Below are 27,792 nucleotides of genomic sequence, written 5' to 3'. Positions count from 1 at the left end.
CTTCTCTCTCTCTCTCTCTTTTTTAAATTAGTCTAGCTAGCAGTCTATCTTACTAATTTTTTCAAAGAAACAACTCCTGGATTTGTTGATGTTTTGAATTTTGTTTGTGTGTTTCTTAATTCCCTTCAGTTCAGCACTGATTTGGTTATTTCTGTCTTCTATTTGATTTGCTCTTGCTTCTCTAGTTCCTCCACTTGTGATGTTAGGTGGTTAGTTTGAGATCCTCCCTACTTTTTGATGTGGCCATTTAGAGCTATAAATGTCCATCTTAACACTGCCTTAGCTGTGCCCCAGAGATTCTGGTATGTTGTACCTTTGTTCTCATTAGTTTCCAAAAATTTCTTGATTTCCACCTTGATTTCATTGTTTACCCCAAAGTCATTCAGGAACAGGTTAATTTTCTATGTAACTGTATGGTTTTGAGCAGTTTTTTAGCATTGATTTTTATTGTTCTTATGCTGTGGTCTGAGAGTGGTTGATGTGATTTTTTTTTTTAAATTTGCTGAGGATTGTTTAATGTCTGATTGTGTGGTCAATTTAAGAGTATGTGCTATGTGGCAATCAGAAGAATGTATATTCTCTTGTTTTTGGGTAGAGAGTTCTGTAGATGTTTGTCCTAGGTCCATTTGGTCAAGTATTGCATTCAGTTACTGAATATCTTTGTTAATTTTCTACCTTGATGATCTAATACTGTCAGTGTAGTGTTGAGATCTCTCACTATTATTGTGTGAGAGTCTAAGTCTCTTCATAGGTCTCTAACAGCTTGCTTTATATATCTAGCTGCTCCTGTATTAGGTGCATATATATTTAGGAGAGTTAGGTCTTCTTGTTGAATTGAATGCTTTGCCATTATGTAATGCCCTTCTTTGTCTTTTTTTGATCTCTGTTGACTTAAAGTCTGCTTTGTCTGAAATTAGGATAGCAACCCCTGATTTTATTCTGTTTTCCATTTGCTTGGTAGCTTTTTCTCCATCCCTTCATTTGGAGCCTATGGGTGTCACTGCATGTGAGATGGGTCCCTTGAAGACAGTATACCATTGAGTCTTGCTGCTTTATCTAGATTTTTACTCTGTGCCTTTTTTTTTTTTTTTGAGACAGTGTCTTGCACTGTCACCCATGCTGGAGTGCAGTGATGCAATCTCAGTTCACTGCAACCTCTGCCTCCCAGGTTCAAGCCATTCACCTACCTCAGCCTCCCAAGTAGCTGGAACTACAGGTACATACCACCATGCCTGGCTTTTTGTATTTTTAGTAGAGATGGGGTTTCTCCATGTTGGCCAGTCTGGTCTCAAACTCCTGGCCTCAAGTGATCTGCCCAGCTGGGCATCCCAAAGTGCTGGGATTACAGGTGTGAGCCACCATGCCCAGCCCACTCTGTGCCTTTTAATTGGGGCATTTGCCATTTACATTGAAAGTTAGTACTGATATGTGCAGATTTGATTTTTTCATCATGTTGTTAGCTGCTTGTTATGCAGACTTGTTTGTGTGGTTGCTTTATAGTGTCAATGGTCTATGTACTTAAGTGTGTTTTTGCAGTGGCTGGTAATGGTCTTTCCTTTCCATATTTAGTGCTCTTTTCAGGACCCCTTTTAAGGTAGGTCCAGTGGTAAGGAATTCCTCAATATTTGCTTTGAAAAGGATCCTATTTCTCCCTCACTTATGAAGCTTAGTTTGGCTGGATATGAAATTCTTGGTTGGAAATTCTTTTCTTTAAGAATGCTGAATATACGCTCTTGATCTCTTCTGGCTTTTAGAGTATCTGCTGAAAGATCCGCTGTTAGCCTGGTGGGGTTCCCTTTGTAGGTGAATAGCCTCTTCTCTCTACCTTTCTTTAATTGTTTCTTTCATTTTCATCTTGGAGAATCTGATGATTATGTGTCTTTGGGCTAGTCTTCTTGTGTATTATTTTGTAGGAGTTCTCTGCATTTCCTGAATTTGAATGTCAGCTTCTCTAGCAAGGTTGGGGAAGTTTTCATGTATGATATCCTGAAATAGTTTTCCAAGTTGCTTGTTTTCTCCCTGTCTCTTTCAGGAACACCAATGAGCTGTTGATTTGGTCTCTTTACCTAATTCCCTGTTTCTCGGAGGTTTTGTTCATTCTTTCTTACTCTTTTTTCTTTATTTTTGTCTGACTGAGTTATTTCAGAGCCAGTCTTTAAGCTATGAGATTCTTTCCTCAACTTGGTCTATTCTGCTGTTAATACTTGTGATTTCATTACAAAATTCTTACAGTATGTTTTTCATCTTTATCAGATCAGTTTGGTTCTTTTTTATAAGGACTGTTTCATCTGTCTGCTTCTGTATCATTTTATTGCAATCTTTGGATCCCTTGGATTGGATTTCAACTTTCTTCTAAATCTCAATAATGTTTGTTGCTCTCCATACTCTGAATTCTATTTCTGTCATTTCAGTCATTTCAGCCTGGTTAAGAACCCTTGCTGGGGAACTAGTGCAGTTGTTTGGAAAGAAGCCATTCTGGCTTTTTGAGTTGCCGGAGTTCTCATGCTGGCTCTTTCTCATCCATGTGGGCTGGTGGTCCTTTAACTGTGGTGTAAGTTGAGTACAGTCAGTAGACTTTTCTGGATGTTTTCAGAGGACCAAAGCTTTGTGCAAGGTCTTTATTTATGGTTGAATTCTTGTCCTTGGTTTCACATGGGGAGTATATTAGCCATTTTTTTTTTATTTCTTTTGGTGTTGAAGTTTTGGGCTTTGGTACAGTAGATGGCATTTAAGCGTAATGGCCAGGCAGGTAGGCTTTTCCTCAGCCATGCAACTTCTCGGCATTTCCTCACATTTGCAGCTGTGATCCCTCTCAGCATCCTGGGGTGTAGGCTCCTCTCCCACCTAGGCATGGCTGCAGATCTTTCGGCACTCCCAGGCTGTCCCCTGCAGCTCTGGGGTAAGCTCAGGCTTTATATTCTGTCCCCAGCTTGGAGGCAGCAGAGGAAGGGCGGTGGTTGTAGCAGAGGGCCTTTCTCTTCTGTCATGGGGCTCCACCCCCCGAAAGATGCAGAGTCACTATCAGTCAGTGCGACTGTCCTGGGATGGGGCAGCTGTGCTGCGGACCTGAGTAGAAGGGATCTTCTGGTGACGAGCAGGATGGGCAGGTGGGTCCCAGGGGAGACAGCCTGGTCTTCTCCTTAGGGCAACTGCAGCTTACTGGCAGTGTGCTTGAAGCACTCAGGGTCTTTGCTCCTTTCCCAGTCCAAGGGCAGCAAGGCAGCACCCTGGCCGTGGCAGTGGCCGAGGAGCTCTCAGTTGCCTCTGGGAGCTGCACCTCAGAGAACGGCTGAGCTGCTCCGGATGGGAGTGAACACTGAGAATGCTCAGCCAGGAGGCAGGGAGCCTGTGCTGCTGGCCTGAGCTGGGAATCCACTTGTTGAGGAGTGGGTGGTAGGGGCTTACAGGGAAGAGACCTGGCCTCTTCCCTGTATGGTGGCTGTGGTGTGCTGGAGGTGCCAGCATAGTGACTAGGCCCTTTGTCCCTTCCCCAGCCTGAGGGCAGTGAGGGCAGTACCTCTGCGGCTGCAATGACAGGAAAGAACCTTAATCCACACCTTTAGTAAGCTGGGATTTTTCTTCTTGCCTTGTAAGAAAGCAGAGTCCAGTTACTTTATATGGCAACACATAGACATTTGGTCGCTGAATTTGGGGGCAGGGATTAATCCGACGAGAGACAAATGGATCTATCAGGATGGAAGTGTTCTGTTATTCCTTCAGGCAGGAAAGATGACTTAGTTGAAGTCACACGCAGAAGTTAAGGAGCTGACAGGCCTCTGGCAAGCCCAGGGGTTGTGTGTGAAACAACTTGGTCAACAGGCAGCTTCCCGTTCTTGAGCCCACACACTGCACAGCCCCAGTTTCTTCATCCCCAGCTCCCCTCGTTTTCGCCCACAGGCCTCATGGCAAGGCTGACACTACATGCAGGATAGTATGTGGAGGTGCTGTTATTACTTCTGCCTCGATGCTAACAACGTCCACCGGTTGGTTGGGGCACTCTATGAAGGAAGAGACCATTTCAAGCTTTTACATTCAAAATGCTTGTGTATAAAAATTCCCTTGAAAAATACTGACCCGGGTCAGGCACAGTGGCCCACGGCTGTAATCCCAGCACTTTGGGAGGCCGAGGCAGGCAGATCATCTAAGGTCAGGAGTTAGAGACCAGCCTGGCCAACATGGTGAAACCCCTGTCTTTACTAAAAATACCAGATAAATTAGCCAGGTGTGATGGTGGGACCCTGTAGTCCCAGCTACTCGGGAGGCTGAAGCAGGAGAATTGCTTGAGTCCAGGAGGCAGAGGTTGGAGTGAGCCGAGATCGTGCCATTGCAGTCTGGCCTGGGTAACAAAGCAAAACTCTATCTCCAAAAAATAAAAATACTGACTCATATACACTTGCAGAGCTGCTAGAGGTCCCCCCCTAAATCCTAGTGTTTGACTCACTAGTTATTGCAAATGCCCATTATTTCTTTCTCAGTCGCTGTATTTAAACCACAAAGAGCAGCCCGAAGAGGCAGAGGCACGATTGTTGCCAACAGCCCAAGGAAACCAAAATTCCAACAAAAAACCCAGAACTAGAAACATTGAGTAGAGCAGGAAACCCCCCTCTGCTTCTTTGTGCCGCATGACACAGGCCACATGTGCTTGTGATCTCCAGGGATGAGAGGAAGACTTCATGATGGGCCACTGGCCTCAGGCTAGAATACCGAAGAAAAACTTCTTTTGTGCTAAGGTTGGTATGTGAAGTCCTGGTTTCAAGGTCCCTTGTTCCATCTGTCCTGGATGCAAGCGTACCTGAAAGCCGTGGGCCTGGGCGGCTGTTGGATGCTTTGTGCAGAAGAAAGAGCAGCGTGGCCCGTGAGGTACACAGCAGGGCTTCTCAGCCAGCCCTTTTTGGGGGCACCGCCCGGCCATGCGAGGTTGCTCTGGATCAGCAGCAGTTTGTGGACAAGTTTCAGAAGAGTCGGAACCACAGAGAACCTTGGAGACGTGTCCTCTGCAAGGGAGGGGCTATAGACACAAGGTCAGCCTGCCTGGTGGACAGCGTTGCAGCACTTGAGGGCATGTGGCTGTGACTCCCAGGCGGGGTGGAGACGCGGGAGCATGGCAGTCCCCCATCTTGGGCACCTCCTATGTGCTAGACCCTCTGCTGGACGATGGGGACTTGAAAGTGGAGCAGCAGGAAGACCTGGAAACAGCTCCTCCTGACATCATCATACTGGGTCTTCCCTCCGGCCTGTAAACACCAGCAGCAGCGAAGAAGTCTGAGTTCCTGCTATGTCCCCAGCTGCAGCCCAGAGCTGTCCCCTATTAGAAGCACAATACAGATCTAGTGGCTGGATAAATAAACGAGCCAGGCACAGTGAGAGCCCAGAGGAAACAAGTAACTCTGCTTGGAAAGTGTTTTCACAAGAGAAGCTGGAACTGGCCCTCAAAGCACAGGCTTATCTGCACAGACAGCAGGAGAGGGAATCCCCAAGCAGAGACATCGCGTGCAAATGCCTGGAGGTAGAAAACAGCGTACCCCGCTCAAGGAAACTCAAGGAGGCCACTGTGGAAGATCGTCTAGGAGAGAGAAGGTTCACGGACAACCTTGTGTGCTGCGTGGGAGGGCCTGCGTTTCTTGGTGGGACTTGCATGTAGAAAGCTGACTCTAAGGGACAGGAGAACGGATCAGATCAGAATGAGTGGCAAAATGGGGTCGAGACTCACTGTGCTTATCCGACAGCCCAGCAGCACCCTCCCAGGACCCCAGCGGCCCTCTGCAGCCCCAGGTGCACCACTGGCTTATGGTAAATCCTTCCTAAATATTGGTTGACTTTCTGTGGCATAGCTGGGCCCTGAATCCAGGTCTTCTGATCCTTCCATTTCTTTTACATAAAGAGCTCTCCAAATATTTAGTCAAAGAGTTTTGGGTTTGGGTTTAATTCTTAAGCTTCAATTTACTATGTCTTTTGAATTCTAGCTTTCAGCTCACTTTGTAACAGAGGTTTAATCTTTTAAAAAATGCACTTTGGAACTAAAAGATCAATAGAGTTTATCTTCAGGAGTGCCAGCAAATGCTGGCTTTTGCAAGTCATTGCTACTCAGAACTAGGCTATTTAAAGAATTGTAGTGGTGGTATGTGTGTCATTCCTGCATTTTAAAATATTCACCTTCACAACTCAATTTCTAAACTTTTCTGATGAAATTAACGTAGATGTTCGATTGAGTTGCTATTTTTAAAAATAGATATCAGGTCTGGTTTTTCTACCCATGTTTGCAGGAATTAACAGAGGCAGTAGATTTCACAGCCGAGATAAGGCTTGTCATTAATCTAGGCCTCTGTGGCACCCAGCTGGCACCCATAGAGACCTGACCTTCTCTTTGATGGGTTCAAAGCCAGTGATTTCTATCCAGGGCTCAGGGGAAGCACACAGCCATGCCATCGCTTTGTTCTCTCTTTATTGCAGAATCAGTTGGGAAGCCTCCCTCTTCTTAAGGCCCCTGCTTTTGGAGCTCAGCGCCTCTCCAGATGCCTGTGAAGTTGGCGTTTGATCGGGCAGCCACCCGCAGTGCCAGGCAGGTGGGGCACCTGCCGCAAGAGGGTGTCCTGCTTGGCAGGGCAAGTCCTTGGACTGGCCAGAGTCCTTGGACTGGCTCCACAGCTATTCTAGGCAGAAGGGTTGAGCCTCGGGAAGAGCGAAGTAGGAGGCCTGCTTCTTCCTCCTGCCATCGCCCCGCCCTGCCCTCCACACGGCCTTACTCTCCCTCCAACCTGGAACTTTAATTTTCCATGAATAATTCATGGCCACTAGCTGTTCGAAGTGCTCCCCTTAACTCTGGGATTGTACTTTCACAAATACTAAAGCCTTAGGCTAAGGGGCTATGGCAGATTTCCAGGCCTCTAGCAGCCATTTAAGAAGACTGAAGCTCGGCACAGTGGCTCATGCCTGTAAGCACTCTGGGGGTCCAAGGTGGCAGGATCACTTGCTTGAGGCCAATTGCTCGAGACCAGCCAGGGCAGCATAGTGAGACCTTGTCTCTACAAAAATAATTTAAAAATCAGGCTGGGTGTGGTGGCCCATGCCTGTAATCTCAGGACTTTGGGAGGCCAAGGCAGGCAGATCACCTAAGGTCAGGAGTTTGAGACCAGTCTGGTCAACATATAGTGAAACCCATCTGAACTAAAAAATACAAAAATTAGCCCGACGTGGTGACACACACCTGTAGTCTCAGCTACTTGTGAAGGATGTGTTTGCTTCCCTTTCTGTCATGCTTGTAAGTTTCCTGAGGCCTCCCCAGCCCTTCAGAACTGTAAGAGAATGGCTTGAACCTAGGAGGCAGAGGTTGCAGTGAGCCAAAATAATGCTGCTGCACTCCAGCCTGGGTGACAGAGCAAGACTTCATCTCTATAAATAAATAAAGCAAGACTTTACCTAAATAAATAAATAAAATAAAAATTTAGCCAGGTGTGGTGGTGCATACCTGTAGTCCCAGCAGCTTGGGAGGCTGAGGTGGGAGGATCACCTGAGCCTGGGAGGTCAAGGCTGCAGTGAGCTATGATAATACCACTGCACTCCAACCAGGGTGACAGAGTGAGACTCTATCTTTAAAAATTAAAAACATACACACATACACACACAGATACATACATTATATATTATATATATAATATATAATATATATATTATATAATATATATATATATATTATATAATATATATATTTTAAAGAAGACTGCAGGGAGGGGCATACCTTTTGGAGCCCCTGAATCATGACATGTGAGTCATGGGTACTGTCTATGAATGACAGCAGCCCTGCTAGGGGGCAGAACGGCACAGCTCTCCAGATACCCTGAGCTGTTCTAAATCACCAAGTGCTCTGCGTGAAAATGCTTGGGTGCTGGGTGTGTTCTGTGATGCGGCCCCTCACCTGGCTAAGCTGTGTTCTCTAAGTTTAGCTCTTTATCATGCAAGTGAGTGTATTTGAGCACATAATAAAGAGGCACATAGAAATGTGTGGACTGGGGAGTATTTACCGGCACCCCACAGTGGGGTTCTCCAACCTGAAAGTTTCAATCACTGGGGAATCTCAGTGAAATGCAGATTCCCATTCCATAGTTGGGACAAGCCGAGAACCTGTTTCTCTGCTAGGCTGTCAGATGATATGGATGCTGGTGGACCACTCTTGGAGCAGGGCTTCTCATCTTTGGCTGCAGACTCCCATCTGTATTAGTCCATTTTCACACTGCTATAAAAAACTACCTGAGGCTGGGTAATTTATAAAGAAAAGAGGTTTTATTGGCTCATGGTTCCACAAGTTGTGCAGCAAGCATGGCTAGGGAGGTCTCAGGAGACTTACAATCATGGAGGAAGGAAAAGAGGAAGGAAGGAAAAGAGGAGGGTCTTAAATGGCCAGAGCAGGAGGAAGAGGGCACAGTGGGGAGGTACTACACACTTTTAAACAACCAGATCTCATGAGAACTCACTATCAGAAGAACAGGAGGAAATCCACCCCCATGATCCAAAAACCTCCCACCAGGCCCTTCCTCTGATATGGGGATTACAATTCAACAGGAGATCTGGGCAGGGACACAAAACCAAACCATATCAACATCTCTGAGGAGTTTGTAGACATCTTAATGCTTGCTATGGTTTGGCTATGTCCCCACCAAAATCTCATCTTGAATTGTAGTTCCCATAATCCCCACGTGTCATTGGGCAGAACCCAGTGGGAGGTAACTGAACCATGGGGGTGGTTACCTCCCTGCTATTCTCATGATAGTGAGTTCTCATTAGATCTGATAGTTTTATAAGAGGCTTTTACCTCTTTGCTTGCTTGGCGCTTCTCCTTCCTGCCGCCATGTGAAGGATGTGTTTGCTTCCCTTTCTGTCATGATTGTAAGTTTCCTGAGGCCTCCCAAGCCCTTCAGAATTGTGAGTCAATTAAACTTCTTTCCTTTATAAATTACCCAGTCTTGGGTATGTCTTTATAATAGCATAAGAATGGACTAATATAGTAAATTGGTCTTGGGTAGTGGGGCACTCCTATAAAGATACCTGAAAATGTGGAAGTGACTTTGGAACTTGGTAACAGGCAGAGGTGGGAACAGCTTGGAGGGCTCAGAAGAAGACAGGAAGATGTGGGAAAGTTTGGAACCTCCTGGAGATTTGTTGAATGGCTTTGACCAAAATGCTGCTAGTGATGTGGACAATGAAGTCCAGGCTGAGGTGGTCTCAGATGGAGATGAGGAACTTCTTGGGAACAAGAATAAAGGTGACTTTTGCTCTGATTTAGCAAAGAAACTGGTGGCATTTTGCCCCTGCCCTAGAGATTTGTGGAACTTTGAACTTGAGAGAGATAATTTAGGGTACTGGTGGAAGAAATTTCTAAGCAGCAAAGCATTTGAGATGGGACAGAGCATAGAAGTTTGGAAAATGTGTAGCCTAATCATGCAGTAGAAAAGAAAAACCCATTTTATGGGGAGAAGTTTAAGCTGACAGCAGAAATTTGCATAAGAAACAAGGAGTTGAATGTTAATCACCAAGACAATGGGAAAAATGTCTTCATGTTGGAGACCTTTGCAGGAGCTTCTCCCATCACAGGCCCAGAGGTCTAGGAGGAAAAAAATGGTTTCCTGGGTCAGGTCCCGGGCCCCCGTTCTGTGTGCAGCCTGTGGACTCTACCCTAGCCACTCCAACCATAGCTAAAAGGGGCCAAGGTACAGCTCAGGCCGTGCCTTCAGAGAGTGCAAGTCCCAAGCATTGGCAGCCTCCACGTGGTGTTGGTCCTGTGGGTGCACAGAAGACAAGAACTGAGATTTGGGAACCTCTGCCTGGATTTCAATAGATGTTTGGAAATGCCTGAATGTTCAGGCAGAAGTTTTCTTCAGGGGTGGAACCCTCATGGAGAACCTCTGTTAGGGCACTGTAGGAGGGAAATGTGGGGTCAGAGCCCCCACACAGAGTCCCCACTGGGGCACTGCCTATTGAAGCTGTGAGAAGAGGGCCACTGTCCTTCAGACCCCAGAATGGTATGCTCAGAAAAGCTGCAGACACTCAATACCACCTGTGAATGCAGCTGGGACTGGGGCTATACCCTGGAAAGCCATAGGGGTGGAGCTGCCCAAAGCTGTGGGAGCCTATCTCTTACATCAGTGTGACCTGGATGTGAGACATGGAGTCAAAGGAAAATATTTTGGAACCTTAAGGTTTAATGACTGACCTGTTAGATTTTGGACTTGCACAGGGCCTGTAGCCTATTTGTTTTGGCCAATTTCTTCGATTTGGAACAGGTGTATTTACCCAATGCCTGTACCCGCATTGTATCTAGGAAATAAGTAACTTGCTTTTGATTTTACAGACTCATAGATCGAAGAAACTTGCCTTGTCTCAGATGAAACTTTGGACTTGCACTTTTGAGTTAATGCCGGAATGAGCTAAGACTTTAGGGAGCTGTTGGAAAGGCATGATTGTGTTTTGAAATGTGAGAACATGAGATTTGGGAGGGACTAGGGGCAGAAGGATATGGTTTGGCTGTGTCCCCACCTAAATCTCATCTTGAGTTGTGGTTCCCATAATCCCCACATGTTGTGGGAGGGACCTAGTGAGAGGTAATTGAATCACGGAGGCGGTTACCCCTATGTTGTTCTTGTGATAGTGATCTCACGAGATCTGATTCTTTTATAAGGGGCTTTTTCCCCTTTGCTTGGCACCTGTCCTTCCTGCTGCCATGTGAAGGATGTGTTTGTTTCCCTTTCTGTCATGATTGTAAGTTTCCTGAGGCCTCCTCAGCCCTACAGAACTGTGAGTCAACTAAACCTCTTTCCTTTTTAAATTATTCAGTCTTGGGTATGTCTTTATTAGCAGCATGAAAATAGACTAATACAATGTCCCACACCAATGAAAGAATCTCTGAGGGCAGGACCAGGATCTTAGCAGTTCTGCTCCATGTTTCTTGCCCAGGATGAGTTGGTGTTGTGTAACAGGCCTGAGTGGGTAACGGGACTGATTCCTACCACTTTGGAAATGAACCAAAAATATCTTGCAACCATCTTTGATAGTGTGTGCTTTAAGAGGGTGAGAATTAAAATGAACAGTTATCTTTAACATTACCGGCTCTGATGCTCCCCAGGACTGATCCAGTCCCTTAGGTCTGGCTTGCATCTGTCAGCCACAGAGTCTCAGCTGCAGCCCTCATAGAAGTTCTTGCTATTCTCCCTCTGCCCCTGTGCTCCTGTTCTTGACGACACAGCCAGCTGCCCCAGATTCTTCTTGTTAAGGCTAATAGGGCTGTGAGGGGTCTAGGTGAAATAAAACTAGAAGTTTTATCTTCCCAGAGAGGAGGGGTTCTCAACCCTTGCCCACATGAGAACAACCAGAGTCATTCTGATTTAATGGATCTAGGGCAGGGCTCACACCTTAGGGGAGTTTTAAAAGCTCCCTTTTGATCCTAATGTGAAATCAGAGACTGTAAGATAAAATGGAAATTTAAAAATTCGATGTTTGTATTTTCATTGACATTTTTAGAAATGGTTCTGAAAATCAAAGTTGCTATTGAGATGATAAAATATAGAAATGGCGCTTTTTTTTTTTTTTTTTTTGAGACGGATTGTTGCTCTTTCGCCTGGCTGGAGTGCAGTGGCGGCATCTCAGCTCACTGCAACCTCCTGGTTCAAGAGATTCTCCTGCCTCAGCCTCCTGAGTAGCTGGGATTATAGGAATGCATCACCACACCCACCTAATTTTTGCATTTTTAGTAGAGATGGGTTTTACCATGTTGGCCAGGATGGTCTTGATCTTCTGACTTCGTGATCCACCCACCTTGGCCTCCCAAAGTGCTGGAATTATAGGTGTGAGCCACCTCGCCCAGCAGAAATGATTCTCAAAATATACATTTAATGATTTTTCAAAAATGTATTTTTTACAATCTGCATTATCTCCCTCCCATTCTATACTTGGCATTTTTGAGGAAGCCGATGGGCAAAGTGAAGGGACCCTGGAGCTGGATTTGGAGTCCAGCATTCCAGGACAGCGAATTAGGGTGGTATGTTAATTAGGGCAAGGCTAGCAGCTGTAACAAGTAACACTCTAGCCTTCCCAGGTTTAAAGCAGGAGTTTAGGCTCACAGGCCTGTGCAGGCAGGAAGAGCTCGGGGAGGCCCTCCTCTGTGCAGTCAGGCAGGTCCCCAGATGTGGCTCCCAAGGTGGCCTGGGGCCTCTCCTGCAACCTGCAGGGAGGGGAGGGGGAAGAAGGAATGGGGCGGGGTTCCACAGGGGGGCCTGGCTGGGCGGGGCTACGTGTGCGGCATTGGCCAGAGCTCAGTCACGTGGCCCCTGGCACGTGTGCAGCAAAGGAGGCCGGAGTCCCCGTGGAGGGCGAGTCCCGGAGCTGGCCCGAGTAAAGCGTGAGTACCCGGGCCCTGCCAGCCGCTGTGCCTGCCGCCCCCGAAGCTCACACTCCAGGCAGATGGGTCCCGCCGAGGCCCAGAGAAGGTCTGAAGGGTCGTTTTCTTCTTTCCTCCACAGATATCGCAAACGGCACCAGTTCAGGGGGGTACCGCCCGCCTCCCAGAACCAAAGAAGTCATCATCAATGGCCAGACCGTGAAACTTAAATACTGTTTCACCTGCAAGATTTTCCGGCCCCCTCGCGCCTCCCATTGTAGCCTTTGTGATAACTGCGTAGGTGAGTAGCGCCTGGGCGGAGCCTGGCGGGGCCGGGGCCTGCGGGTGGGCTCTGCGCCCCTGCATCCCCGCGCCATGAAACACTCAGTAATGGTTAATATTTCAGCGCGTTTGCCTCTTGCCACTGATCCGGTTCACCTGACCTAGACTCACCAAATCTCTTTTGTGTTCTCTTTACACCCTGCACCGCCCTAGGCCATGCCTCCCCCAGTACAGGCACCCAAGGCTGGCAGGTCAGCAGGCACTGGAAATAAAACTGTGTCCCCCCCAGGTCCCTCGATTGCCGCAGGGCTGGCCGCACACCTACGGGAGGCATCCTTGTGCAGGTGTTTGTCCCCGATTCCTCAGAGGGGCTGGGTGCTTTCGATCCCCAGCCCTTCTAGGGACAGGAAAAGAGGCAAGGTCTGGGAGACTCCTTCCCCAGGAGCTGGAGTTAAGGTGTGTACACTTCCTGGAGACCACCAGGGCCTCCGCTCTCTGCTCCCAGCTTCTGCCAGGACAGGCTAGGGAAACAGGCAGAGAGAACTGAGAGTCAGAGGTCTGCAGCTGTAAGGCTGGGCCCCACCACCGGCCCAGCACTGGCCTTCTACAGGTGACCCGGGCCCAGCCCCGGGATTATTTGGCAAGGGCCTCTTGTCACTGTAGACTGAGCGCTGCTCCGCACACCCACAGACCGCCTTCTCTCTGTGGCCTCTGTGGCTGGAACTGTGAGAGATGAGGTTGGCAAGGAGATGGCAGGACACCCAAGTGACAGGAAGGGAAGCAAGAAGAGGACAGAAGCTTTCCCATGGTGGGGAGACTCGCAGCCTGCCTCCAGTGGAAGTGACCAGGGATTCCTGAGAGAATAAGCAATGGAAACGCCGTTACCTGGTACCTGAAAGGATAGAGGTGCACCTCAGAACAAACCTAGTTTCCCTGAGTGACACAGCACTGATCGGCAGCACTCTTCATGAGTCTTAGAATTTGTAGTCTCAATTCTTCTTGAGTGGGTTTATCCCAAGCACAATAAATAAATGTCACTTTGCATGGGAGAGGAGAAAAGAAAAATGTAGCTTCCCAGGCCGTTCAGAAGAGCAGTTTTCTTTATCAAATAAGTTTGGAAGTCATACGGGCCTCCTTGAGGAAAATAAGATTTTGTAATGGATGTCCTGCTGTGCAAAGCAGTCTTCCATTTATTTGTCTTAAATTTACTTTAACTTTAATAATCTACAGTTTGGCACACAGCTCGTGTTTTCTCTGTCAGGCCTCGTCTTGGTTTTATTAACGTAGGTAAATGACTTTCAGCCCTGCCTCCCTAGCAGAACAGTATGGAATGTGTTCTGTGTCTCCCATGTAGTAAGTAGCTGTCAGTTAAGAGCCTGATATCTGGCACTATGGCCTAGATTCAAATACCAGCTGCGTGACTTAGGCCAGGCACTGAAATGCCCTATGCCTCAGTTTCCTCATTTCTGTGGTGGGGTCGATAACTGCCTGCTGCATGGGATGATGGAGAGAATAAATGAATGAATGGGTGGAAAGAGGCTGGCGTGTGGCAAACGCTGTGTAATTGTCAGCTGCCAGTGCTGTTGTCACTCCTGCTCCCTTGATAGTTTTGATTGGCTTTCTCTGTACAATGTCTTGATCTTGTATAAATGCAATGACCAAAACCACACCTAGTTCTCCATGGGTGGGGAGCATACCGGGATTTCTACAAGGACACACAACAACCTTTGTTTGATTACCGATACCCTTCCTAGTGACACCAGCCGCAGTGTCCATTCCACACTGATCCACACTGATCTTGGGGACAATTTAAGCTGAAGGAACACAGCATCATAAATATCTCTGGGGGAACAATCTCCCTGTAGGAGTTCTCAGGACCCTTTCTTGGGTTGTAATTTTGACCTCCAAGCCTTTGACATGACAGGATAGTCTGTGTCTCACACCTGCGCAGGTAAACTGCTCTGTCATCCTGCATGCCTTCTCCTGGAGGGCTCATGCCTTATTCTAGTCCATATTTTGGTAGGTAGGGTATTATCTACAAAACGAAAGGGCCTGCTGGGCACTTCCTTCTCTTTATCATTTATACAACTTTTTACTCATTTCTAAACACCCCAGTGTTTCCACTCATGTATCCTCTGTTTCTTGTCTCTAGGCTAGATTTTTTTTTTTTAATTGAGATGGAGTCTCGCTCTGTCACCCAGGTTGGAGTGCAGTGGTGCGATCTCGGCTCACTGCAACCTCCACCTCCTGGGTTCAAGTGATTCTCCTGCCTCAGCCTCCCATGGTGGCAGGTGCATGCCACCATGCCTGGCTAATTTTTTTGTATTTTTCTTAGAGATGAGGTTTCATCATGTTCGCCAGGTTGGTCTTGAACTCCTGGCCTCCAGTGATCCATCTGCCTTGGCCTCCGGAAGTGCTGGGATTATAGGTGCAAGCCACTACCCCCAGCCTAGGCTAGATTTTTAATCAGAACCAAAACTTTCTTTCCAATTTCCTGTGACTTACTGTTTTAAAATTCCTTTTGGATTATTGTCAGAGATGTTCCAAAAGTTCATATAGTCGCTTGCATTTGTTCCCTCCCATTACCCATAGGTGTACATGTTCCTTAAAGAACCTGGATGAATGAGATTCATCACAATTATCTATGCCTTTCCCTGGTGACGGCGTACTTCTGCATGTATGATAGGGTCCTCTCCTGTGCGCTCTACCAGCCATGGACCTAGGAGCCACCAGGCTGTAATAGGCCAGGAGCCAGGCCTCCACCCTTCTGGTACATCAAAGTCACGGTGGCCACTCAGCACCCGCAAGCAAGCATGGTGGTGGCCTATGCATGGGAGACCCAGAACAGGAAAGAGAAAGGGAAAGGAGAGGAAGTGGGGAAGTTTGGGGTGGGGCCTAGAGGAGAAAGACTGGAACCCAGGAGCACACCACGAGCCACAGCCTCTGAGTGGTGCTCAGGGTCAGCTCCATGGGGACAGCTGAAGACACAGTATATGACTGATCTAAAATAAAGCTGCCCACAGGGCTCCTCAAGACACCACCCAGTGATTCAAACCTGCATAGCTGCGGTTTTCCAGTTAATTGCGGGACACAGGGGCCTTGGGTGTGACTGATGGGCAGGACAGCGGTGTGGACCTTCTGCGATCAGAAAAATAGAATGGAAGGCAAATGTCTCCCACTGAGAAGTGGAATTGCAGAATTAGCCATGATCTTATTTTTAGATGGAAAGTTTTTACTGAAAGAATTCTTTTTGCAGCAAGGGAAATAGTACAATGGTGTGCTGGAAGCCAAGGTGGGAACCTACGGCTTCCCTTACCTTGTTATGAGTGGGTTTGAGCTGGTCCTTCCCAAGCACAATAAATAAATGTCACTTTGCATGGGAGAGGAGAGAAGAAAAATGCAGCTTCCTAGGCCGTTCAGAAGAGCAGTTTTCTTTATTAAATAAGTTTGAAAGTCATAGGGGCCTTTTTAGATGAGGACCGAGGAAAGAGCTTTCTCTGGTCAAATATAGAGCTGGTTGGCAGACTCTAGTGGCTGGGGACCTGGGTCTGAGGACACACAGACCAGGGCTGAATCCTGGTCCTCTCAGTAACACTGGAACCCCGCAAGTGGTCTGGACACTCCCAGCTGTTACCACATCTGTAAAATAGGAGGTGATCCTAGTGCTACCTCCTAGGTTTCTTCTGAAGATTAACTGGGATAGTGCCCCCCACAGCACCCAGCACAGACAGGCCTCTGGGACACTGAGGGGTCGGTAAGCGCCTGGCTGGCCATTGATATTCTCATCAGCGATGGGAATGGTTCCGTCAGTGCTCCCGAGTAGCTGATTCAAACGAGAAGCGTCTTCACAAGGCGGTAGGAATCGCCTTGTTTCTCTGTAACCTGGAAGGATTTAGATGATCTGCCGTGATAGACGTGAATATATTTTCTGTCTCTCTCTGACTTTGACCCTGTTGCCTGTTTCTGTCTGTCTCTTCCTCCGAATGCTTGTCTGTCCCTGGTTCCCTCTGCGTCTCATCATCTCATTGCTTCTGCACATGTGGGACACTGCATTTGGGTTGTTTATTTATCCAGGCGGGCTTTGAGGTTATGGAATATTTTTAAACAACCAACAGCTGGGGCCGGAGAGCCACCTCTTCTCGCTCAGACCCTCATATCCCTCAAATCAGTAAAGAGAGAGAAACTGAAGAGGCTGAAGAGGCAAAACATGGGCCTGTGAGACGCTCTCAGGCTCGCTATGTGTGTTCTACAGCCCCAGGTGTGTGCTGCCTTCGTTTTTTCTGACAGGGTGGGCCCTATGAGGGATGTCTGTCCTCTGGTGGGCCCTAGTCCAGCCTCAGAATGGCCAGCAGCTTTTACTGGAATTGGGTATTTTTAGTACAGCCTAAACCTATAATAAGAAGGGATTTACATGAACTAGATTTAATCACACACTGTGAGCAAACTAATAAGAAAGTTTGCTAGACAGTGAGATGAAGCAATGCAACCATTTACGACTGAGATACGTAGGAGTCCACCTGACTCTGGCCAGACTCAGGCAGCTTAGTCTCGAGGCTGAGAGGTGGCCTCTGGAGGCAGCTGCTACCTGGGTCCCAGCCCTGCTGTCCTGTCTGAGCAAGGGGACTGTCTCTGCACCTGTGATGCCACATCTGGAGGGGCTGTGAGGACAAAGGAAGTAGCACATGGAGCTCTCAGGCCGTGCCAGCACCCAGGGGCATCAAGCAGCACCAGCCTCCTCCCCCATTCAGGGTGTGCCCTGTTCCCTTGTCTTCTGTCCTTTCTGGTATGGGTGCCACAAGGAGCCTCCAGGTGCCCTCTGCAGGGACTCCATGTCCAGTTGCTTATATTTCTGGCAGGGCTTTTCACCCTCTTTTAATTAGCTAGGCATGGTGGCGCATGCCTGTAAGCCCCGCTACTTGGGAGGCTGAGGCAGGAGAATCACTTGAACTTGGGAGGCAGAGGTTGCAGTGAGCCAAGACAGCACCATTGCACTTCAGCCTTGGCAACAAGAGTGAAACTATGTCAAAAAAATTTTTTAAAAGCATAAATCCTTACAAGCTCCCTTTCTCGTTCTCCCACCTCTTTCTGGCTGTGCTTTTCCTCTCCCAGGCACCTGATGGCATCTTACTGCACGCTCTGCCCTCTGTCCCCCAGCATCTCCCCGCTGTCCCTCTCCTGCTTCCTCTGTGTGTGGGCTTCTGAGCTCAGACTGCAGAAACCTTGTGCATTGTGTACACTCTGCTATGTGCTGCACACAAGAACCCGGCCACTGCCTCACAGTGGTGCATTAAGAGGTTGGACACGGCAGAGGTTTGGCCCTGCAGCTGCCTTCTGGTGTAGATTAGCACTCAGGAATGTCCTTGCAACTATTTGGGTGTGATGAGAGGGCTATTAATTTCCCATAGGAAAGCAAGTCATGGGAGGGGAATGAAGGGAGCTGGGATTTGTATCCTCCTAGGAACCAAAACAAACAGGACTTCAGTCTGCCTCCTAGTTTCCAGTATCCCTTCATTTCACCAGCGTTGAATGGGCATCTGTGTATTAGGCACTGTGACAGTGACTAGGTACGTGAAAGTAAGAGACAGTCCCCAGGGATCATTATTAAGAGCAGACCAAGGAGAACTCAAAGCAGACAGTATTGCATTTATCATATCACACAGGTTAAAGAATAATTTTATATTGGTTAAGAGTAGAATGAAGTCATCAATATTTAGGTACCAAATAGCATTGCATCAAAATATATAAAGTAAAAGTTGTTAGAAAATGCAAAGGCAATTTGTTACATACATAATGGCGGTGAGAAACAACAGCATATATCTGTTTTGATGGCTCAGGTCAACAAGCTGTAAGTAGAATATACAATGTATAAGTATAATAAATATATGCTGAACTTCGTTTTTACAGAGTGTACTTATTATGTTCAACCATCCATGAAATATTTACAAAAATTAATCATATCCGGCCCAAAACATTTTCCAACTTTCTAAAAGCAGGTATCACACTGCAAATGTCATCTGGTGATACAATAAAACTAGAAATGAATCACAAAGATATAAATGCACAAACATACCTCACTGTAATGCTTTTTACAAAACAACTTTAAAAACTTTTTATAAATCTTTCTAAAGAGGCTTTTCCTAAATCTTGGGTGACAGAAACTTCAAAACTGCAGTTGTAGAATATTTAGAAAATGGCAGCAAGAACAATGCAAAAGAAAACCATGCCATTCAGAATTCTACATTTCAAACCTAAATAGTTAACCTAAGCAGAAGAGGGACTAACTGGAAGACTGCCGGGTTGCCGGTAGAATCAGCAAGGAGGCTGGAGAATGAGGCTGAGAAACAGGAACAGTGGAGGAGGCTGTTGCACCTGCAGCAGGATGTGCGGGAGGAGGTGCCACAGGCAGGACGTTTGTGGCTCCATCACCGAGTTTCCTCTGCTGCAGCTGTCGACTCGAAACTCTGACTCTGTCTGCAGAGACCACAACCCACCACAACTCCATTCAGAGACCTGGGTGGGAGCCGCTGGCCAGCCAGGCGAAGGCAGCGACTGCCCCAGACTCAGCATTTATAATGAGGATGGGAGGGTGGGGCCCCGCGTTCCAGCTATTTTGGGATTCTCCCCACACAGGAAGTTTCCTTTAATGGTGGATGGCCAATGAAATAAAATACTTCAGAAAGTCTAGTACAGAAAACAAAACTGAACTTAGAAGCAAATAAATGAACAAAGCATCCGTCTCCAGAAGGCAGAAAAAGAGCAGCAAAATAAACTTAAGGGAAAGCAGAAGAAAACAATGACTTGGAAAACAGAACAACCCATATGACGCCGAATCTAATTCTTTACAAAACAAACAACCCAGAGATTAACATCTGGTAAGACAAAGACAATAAAAAAAGTGGAAATAGCAGATTCAAATGAAACAAATACAGGTGGGATTTTTTTCTATATTATTGGGAAATATATTATTTTGCATGTTGTGTTACTCTGTGCCAACTGATTTGGAAAATCTCAGTGAAACATGATTTTATAGGAAATGGGCCAAGGGATGAGTAGGAAACTGGAATTGATTACTGACCATGAGAAGCTGAAGAGTCTGATGAAGAACCATGTGAGAAAGGCGCTGGACCCCGGCAGCTTACTTCCTGTGTTCTGAGGAGTGTCTGAGAGCTTCTAAAAGGCTGAATGGTTTTTCAGTTCATTTCACCAAAATAATATAACGCCAACACCAAAACCTGACAAAAATAACAAGCAAAAAAAACCCCATCCTTATTGATAAACGTTACAACAAGCCAACATGAAGACGAAGCAAACTTAATCTAGCACGATAATAAAGAATTAGTCATGACGTGGAAGGGTGTATTCCAGGAATGTGATTTTTTTTTAATGTTAATAAAACTGTTAGTATATCAGTAGGTCAAAAGATAAAAGGTATAAATGATCATGATAATAGGTACTTAAAGGGGATTTAATAAAATGTGACATTTGTTTCTTTTTTTGTGTGACAGAGTCTTATTCTGTCACCCAGGCTGGAGTGCAGTGGTGCAATGTTGGCTCACTGCAACCTCCGCCTCCTGGGTTCAGGCGATTCTCCTGCCTCAGTCTCCTGAGTAGCTGGGATTACAGGTGTGCACCACCAACCCCAGCTAATTTTTGTATTTTTAGTAGAGACAGGGTTTCATTATGTTGACCAGGCTGGTCTCGAGCTCCTGACCTCAAGTGATCAGCCTGCCCTGGCCTCCCAAAGTCCTGGGATTACAGTTATGAGCCACCACACCTGGTTGTGACATTCACTTCTAACTGTAGACCACAGCGTATCAAGATTGGGAGGTGTGGTAGGCAGAATTCTGGCCCCCATGACTGCCACTTCCCCCTCACACCCCCTGGGTTGCTCCAGTGATTGTCACCTTGCTTGACAAAAGGGACTTTGCAGATGTCATAAAAGATGACTGGATTATCCAAGGGGCCCAATGTAATTCCAAGAGCCCTCAGGAGCTGAGCCAGAGGGATGCCGTGGCCAGGGGAGCTGCTCCACCTGCAGTCAGGGCCTGTGCGGAGCTCTAGGCTGGTGGCAGGATTCACTGCCTTCCATCCCGCTCCGAAGGGGCACCCAGGCCTCCTCCTGCACCGCACCGTGAGGTCAAGAGATCGAGACCACCCTGGCCAGCATGGTGAAACCCTGTCTTTACTAAAAATCCAAAAATTAGCTGGGTGTGGTGGTGCACACCTGTAATCACAGCTACTAGGGAGAGTGAGGCAGGAGAATTGCTTAAACCCAGGAGATGGAGGTTGCAGTGAACCAAGATCACATCACTGCACTCCAGCCTGGGCAACAGAGCAAGACTCCATCTCAAAAAAAAAAAAAAAAAAAAAAAAAAAAGAATGTATTCAGTGTCACTGGGAGCTGTATACAGGGGCTGGGAGAGCCCAGATTCCCCAGTTGGTCCCTATGCTGAGTTGCCAAGGCTAAGTAGGAGTTACTGGCCAGTGTGCAGACACGTCCAGGGTGCTTAACAGTAGGACAGAGGCTCAGAGGTGTTCGGGGAGGCAGGGCATCCAGCCTAGCAGAGGTGTCTGAAGGCGTCAGTAAACCCGGGCTCCTGAGCACACGCCATTTGTTCTTCACCTGCCATGAGGATGCTTCCTCTGAGCTTTCTGGAGTGCTCCGGACCCGGGCTGGGTTCTGCTGCTGCTGAGGGCCCCAGCCCCTTCATGCTAGCCTGTCAGTTTTGTCTTAATGTCTGAAGTTTTGTTATTTCTTTGCGGTTTAAGCAACAGATCGTGTAACTAAACTTAAAAATCGATCAAACAATCTAATTCATGCTTTTGGGTCCAAGCCACTGGTCATATCTACACAGTGTGCTAGTCACTGAGCTCTCTGGAAAGCTCCTGCACACCCCAGACCATGGGGCCATCATCCCCCTGAGTGTCTGAAGTGGATATTGCGTGGCTCACCGCAGGGTGGGATGTCCACAGTGCTTCGTGGCAGTGTCAGGACCCAGGGCTGGACGTGGAGAGTCGAGCAAGGAATCCAGCCGTCTCTGTGAAAGGCTTTATGAACCAAGTGTTTACAATGAATCCAGAAGCATTTATGGACTGGCTGCCTTGTACAAGTAGAGGGCAAAGAAATTTCACACAGGTCTCCTGCCCTTAAGGAGTTTGGCATGAAAAGTTAACCAACATCATAAAGAAGTATTTGACAAGGTTGTAGCACTCTGGATCACCATTTTAAACCAGGATGTTCCTTTTAGACCAATTCTCATAAAGGGGAGAAATGGGAGAAAAAGCTGAAGAAAAGCTGGCAGCTGCACTGAGAACCCTTGGTTGCCCATCTAGGAAAAAGGGACATGGCCGCTGGAGCGCGGGGCTTGAACAGGAGAGTGAGGGCTGGAATTCGGCCCTAAGAGGACTGATCTGGCATCCGAGCGGAAAGCGCGTTGGTGACAGGTAGTAGGCGGCTGTTGTCTGATGATGCCATGTGACGAGCACCCTCAAACACCTCGGCGGCCCGTGACAAGCAGCATTTCTCTTTCTCATGTGCCTGTGGGGCATCTGGGACAGCTCTGGGGATTGGGCCAGGCTTGACCCCAGGCATTGGTTCAGGTTCAGGTCTCCTCAAATGTTTTTCTGGGACCCGGGCTGAAAGGAGGGCAGCTGCCTATGGTACTGGCCACCATGGCCCAGAGCTGAGACATGCAGTATCCCTTACAACCTCTGCCTGTGCGAAGACTCCACTGCCCAGGGAAGGCCCACTGCATGTCAGTGGGACAGGAAAGGGCACGCCACCTCCAGAGGGAGGGAAGTGAATACAGTTGGCCCTCTGTATTCATGGGTTCCACATCCATGGATTTAACCAACCTCGAATCAAAAATACTAAGAAAAAAAATTGTCTGTACTGAATGTGTACAGGGCAGATGGCTTGAGCCCAGGAGTTCAAAACCAGCCTGGGCAACATGGCAAAACTCTATCTCTACAAAAAATGCAAAGGTTAGCCACGTGTGGTGGCATGCACCTGTAAGCCCAGCTACCCAGGAGGCTGAGGTGGGAAGATCACCTGAACCAGGGAGGTTGAGGCTACAGTGAGCCTTGATCACACCTCTGCACTCCAGCCTGGGTGATGGAGTGAAATCCTGTCTTAAAAAAACAAAAGTAATCTAGAGTTGACCTGAAGGATACTGGAGGATGTGCCTGGGCTGTATGCAAACACTACTTTATTTCTTATCAGGGACTTGAGCATCTGTGGGTTTTGGTATCCGAAGGAGGTCCTGGAACCCTTGAAGACAGAGGGATGTCTGTGTTTACTAAGCCTCTCGCATGAGGGGAGAGTTGAAGACCCAAGACCAGTTATTTTCTAAGAAGCAGTTGTGCATTTGTTTCATCTTTATTTATTTTGAGACATAGTCTCACTCTGTCGCCCGGGCTGGAGTGCTGTGGTGCAATTTTGACTCACTGCAATCTCCACCTCTCAAGTTCAAGTGATTCTCCTGCCTCAGCCTCCTAAGTAGCTGGGACTACAGGCATGTGACACCACGCCCAGCTAATTTTTGTACTTTTAGTAGAGGCAGGGTTTTGCCATATTGATCAGGCTGGTCTTGAACTCCTGACCTCAGGTGATCCACCAGCTTCAGCCTCCCAAAATGCTGGGATTACAGGCATGAGCCACCGCACCCGGCCTTACACAGTGCCTTGCTGGGTGCCCAGTAATCTGTTGTTGACTTGAGTTGCCTAGAATTGAAATTGGCTTCCAGCAATGGATTTGGGAATTAGGGAAGCAGAAAGTGAAACATACCTTACCAGCCCGAGGTGTCTTCTTCCAAGCTATTTGTGACTATGTCAGCTGATCCAGCTGCTCTCTGTTGGGTGTTGGCAATAAATGTTTCACCAAATTCCACCCACTATTTGTAGGAGTTGGGCAGAACTGAGCTGCGAAAGCCTAGAAACTCTGATAGTGAATAATAACCCATGTGTCTTAGTTTTGAAAGCTTAATACATGTTTGCACATTTTTTTAAAAAAGAGTTATGAAAATAATTTGGTTTGCTGGAACAGGTTAAGTTTTATTTTGTTTTAAAAAGGTTGAAAACTATTTTAAATAAAAGATTAATTGAAATGGAAAGATGATATTTTGGGAGACGCAAGAAGCAAGGAAACGTATTTAAAAATCCAGTAATGTGCCTGTGGAAATGTAATTATTATCTTTTTTTAAATGAAAGAAGTGAAATGAATACATAGAAACTATTTGTACTAAGATAGCTCTTCCATTTTCATAATAACATCCTTTATTTATATGTGGATTCTTAGACAAGCAATGGGCTGGAAAGCGTCACCCCCATTTGCTATGGAACTCAGGTTCAGAGAGGGCAGAGACTTGCCCCCGATCAGATGGCAAAGTGAGAGCTGGAAGGCAGCCTCCCAGGCTCTGTGTGAAGGTTCATAACGGTTCATGGTCTTAGAGCAGAGAGGCACTCAGTAGGCCTGAAAGCGGGCAAGCAGCAGGTGGGCAGGTCAGATTTTGACATGTGAAGAAGGCTGTGACTTCTGCCCCAGCCCAGAGGAGCACTGTCATGTGTCCAACAATTAGTGTCAACCGTGAATGAGACTCTGAGTGGGCACAGTGGGTGGGGGGCAGGGGTGTGTAGGAGAGGGGAAGAGGATGATCACATGTGGCCACCAGTCTGTAAAGGCTTTTGAAGACTCCAGGGGGAGTAGCAAAGGTAACCATCTGCTATAAGCCAGCTGAGCCCAGGCAAAGTCATAAATAAGCTCAACTTGCTAGTTCTTCCCCCAGGATTATCCTGAAGTTAGCAAGACAGGATATATGTGCTGAGTACTTTTACATTTTTTAAAATTCTCTCATATATGTATATGAAGATCGCATTACTCTCTTGAAATTATACTACCTGAACATTTTAGTTTTGGGGGTAATGTAGGCTCTCTATGCCTCAGACTGGGCATTTTCCCCTTCAGTGTTCCCGTGAGTCCCTTAAGATCCGAGGAGAGGCCGGGCACGGTGGCTCATGCCTATAATCCCAGCACTTTGGGAGGCCGAGGCTGGTGGATCACCTGAGGTCAGGAGTTCGAGACCAGCCTGGCCAACATGGAGAAATCCTGTCTCTACTGAAAATACAAAACTTAGCCAGATGTGGTAGTACACACCTGTAATCCCAGGACTCGGGAGGCTGAGGCAGGATAATCGTTTGAACCTGGGAGGCGGAGGTTGCCATGAGCAGAAATCGTGCCACTGCACTCCAGCCTGCGGCACAAGAGCAAAACGCCATCTCAGAAAACAAAAGAAAACAAAAAAAGATCTGAGGAGAGAGTTTAATGAGGTGAGCTGCATGCTTGGATGAGAAGATGCCAGAAATTTGATGGAAGGCAGCAAATTGGATGGTAGCAGTGAGCCTCACACATGAGGAGACATCCAGTGGTCCAGCCGCATGGCCTGGAGAGAGTGAGTCCCTTAAGAAGCCAGGGAGGGCGCTCGGTAGCTGTGAGCGTAGTCAGAGAAGTCCCCTGGCCCCGGCGCAGAAGTGCAGCTCACCCCTGGGGTCCCATCACCTCCCCGGGCATGGCCTGACCCGGGGCCAAGAACTTTGCTTCTGGGGTTTGTTTAGAGCAGGGATTCCTGACCTGGGTGCCATGAATGGAATTCAGGGGCCCACGAACTCGGAGAGGAAAACAGTTACAACTTTATTTCCACTAACATCTAAACGAAATTGAATATTTCCTTTAATGAATATGGGAAACACATCACACCAGTGGTGTTTGTCACCACTAGAAAATGCAGGGATGTCACATGGTGTCACGGTTATTGCCGATAGCTCAGAATAACATTGACACCTGCTGCTGCTTCAGCACTGTGGAAGTTGATAAGCCATAGATCTTGTTAGTTAGCATATTCGTAAGTAAGCGTGTATTTTCTTATATCACAATGTCAAAACTATGTTAGAAACATTGTCTTTCTTATTGCTTTCTTTTGTCATCTCATGTATTTATGTATTTTGAAACATTCTGGAAAGGGGTTCTCAGGCATCACCGGAATGCTGAGGGCTTCATGGCACACACAGGAAAGCTCAGAATCCCTGGTTTACTCTGTTGAGGCTCCTAAGCTGTTAGAAAATAGACTCACTAAGACGAAAAGTCACATTGTCTCTCCACCCAACCAAAGGGTCTGTGTAGATTTTTTTCAAACAGTGTATGTTAACATTTCTTTCAAGCTATGTTTAAAGGCTTTTTAAAAAACAAACAAACTGCACTGAGCTCATTCCTCTTCCTCTCTTTCTTCCTTTTTCTCTCTCACCCTAAACACAGGTGTGCAGCACTCAGTTTCCTGAGGGTTGGGGGGGAAGGACCACCCGCAGTGTGGCCTGCCTGGCCTGGCGTTTTCTGGGAGTAAAGGGTGTTTAACCCTTTCACTGCAAAGAAGCAAGAGAAAGGGCAGTGGCGGGGGATGAGGTCTGTGCAGCTGCCTCCCAGCCCTTGTGTCTGGGTAAACAGAACCCATCTTCATGGCTGTTTAAATGTTGGAGAGTCTTCGTTCCCTCCCGTTGTTCGTGTTTGTCTCAGTCCTTTCTGCCACTGAGAAATATTGGAAAGAAAAGAACCCCAGTGTAGTTAAAGAAATTAAAACCTGCTCCTAAGTGAATGGGACATTGACAGGGTCATCTAAAATTTGAAGCCACGATCCTTTCCAAGCTCCACATGGGCTTTGTGAGGGCTTGCATCACATCCCTTTCCATTGAAAATTGACAAAAACAAGATAGTATTGCAGAGTGCGCTCTTGGCTCTCAAAAGTTAAATTCATAACAATGTGGTGCGCCATTCATCATATGATAAAAGTTACCAATGTCTACCCGAGTTGTGGTATTACTGGAAAGGAAAAACCACTGGGTATTACTGCTGGTTTATGGGTTTGTTTTTCACCAACAAATTGAAAACACCCATTTTTTTCTACCTTTTCTCATACTGGCACTTTGCTAGGACGGGAAGTCATGCTCTGGGTGCATGGAATTGCCATCATGCTGTGTGTGCTCAGGGAGGCATCCTCAGGGCTGTACCCAGAGCAGGAAGCATGTCATTCATTCACTCTACTTAAGAAATAGCCGGCCAGGCACAGTGGCTCAGGCCTGTAATCCCAGCACTTTGAGAGGCTGTGGTGGGCGGATCACCTGAGGTTGGGAGTTTCAGACCAGCCTGACCAACATAGAGAAACCCCATCTCTACCAAAAATACAAAAAATTACCTGAGTGTGGTGGCAAATGCCTGTAATCCCAGCTACTAGGGAGGCTGAGGCAGGAGAATGGCTTGAACCCAGAGGTGGAGGTTGCAGTGAGCTGAGATCACGCCATTGCATTCCAGCCTGGGCAATAGGCAACAAGAGTGAAACTCTGTCTCAAAAAAAAAAAGAAAAAGAAAAAGAAATAGCCACCGACGGGCTGATTGTATGCAGGCTCCATGCTCAAGGGAGCTCTGGGAGATAGTGGTGAATGTGTTCAGCGTGGCCCTGCCTGCAAAGAGCTCACAGATACACACCACCGAGGTACACAGGTGGATTAGGAGGCACTGGTGGCACAGGGAGGTGAGTGACACAACGGGAAAGTCCAGCCCACATGGGAGCATCCGGGAGAGATGCCCAACCAGAGGGAGTACAGGTATTGATCGACTTACGACCTATGCAACTTACGACCATTCGACTTTACGACCACAAGCGCTAGCCACGACTGCTCCACGTCTGGCAGCGCAAACGTTGCCCAGCTGGGCGTACAACAGTGCGGACCAGCTTCCGGCAGCACTACCATCTCCGCGTGCACCATTTCAACTGTTATCCCAGACTCGGTACAGCAATTTGTGTTTTGTGTCTTGGATATTTTTCATCAAACCCCTCCCAATGAACTTCTTATACATTTCGAAGCAATGGACCCAAACGTCGAACGATTTGCAAGGATTGAACGGATGGCGCACGATGTGGTTCGTCCGTATCGTGAAATTTATGAAGAAAAAAAGAAACATACAATTCAGACAAAGCTCACCATGTTTATGAAAAAAACCGACTCCGGTAACCCCAACTGCTGCCTCAGATGACGACATCAACGATCTGCAGCCAAGCACCAGCGGCCAATAAAATGTTTCGTACATGTTTATATATTTTGAT

General features: G+C 47.2%; 1 protein-coding gene across 4 annotated transcripts in view; it reads left to right on the top strand.

Annotated features, from left to right (window-relative positions):
- Positions 1–27,792, top strand: part of ZDHHC14 (zinc finger DHHC-type palmitoyltransferase 14) — a 300,608-nt gene that overhangs the window by 203,175 nt on the left and 69,641 nt on the right. For all 4 annotated transcript variants that reach the window (XM_032253217.1, XM_032253216.1, XM_032253214.1 and 1 more), the window contains exon 3: positions 12,507–12,665. In XM_032253217.1, coding sequence (XP_032109108.1) covers positions 12,507–12,665 — 159 coding nt within the window. The remainder of the gene's footprint in view (positions 1–12,506; positions 12,666–27,792) is intronic.

The sequence above is a fragment of the Sapajus apella genome, unplaced genomic scaffold, assembly GCF_009761245.1.
Source record: "Sapajus apella isolate SASKATOON/1434 unplaced genomic scaffold, GSC_monkey_1.0 scaffold82, whole genome shotgun sequence".
NCBI lineage: Eukaryota > Metazoa > Chordata > Mammalia > Primates > Cebidae > Sapajus > Sapajus apella.
The sequence above is the reverse complement of the archived record's forward strand: the minus strand, read 5'-3'. Positions and strand labels throughout refer to the sequence as shown.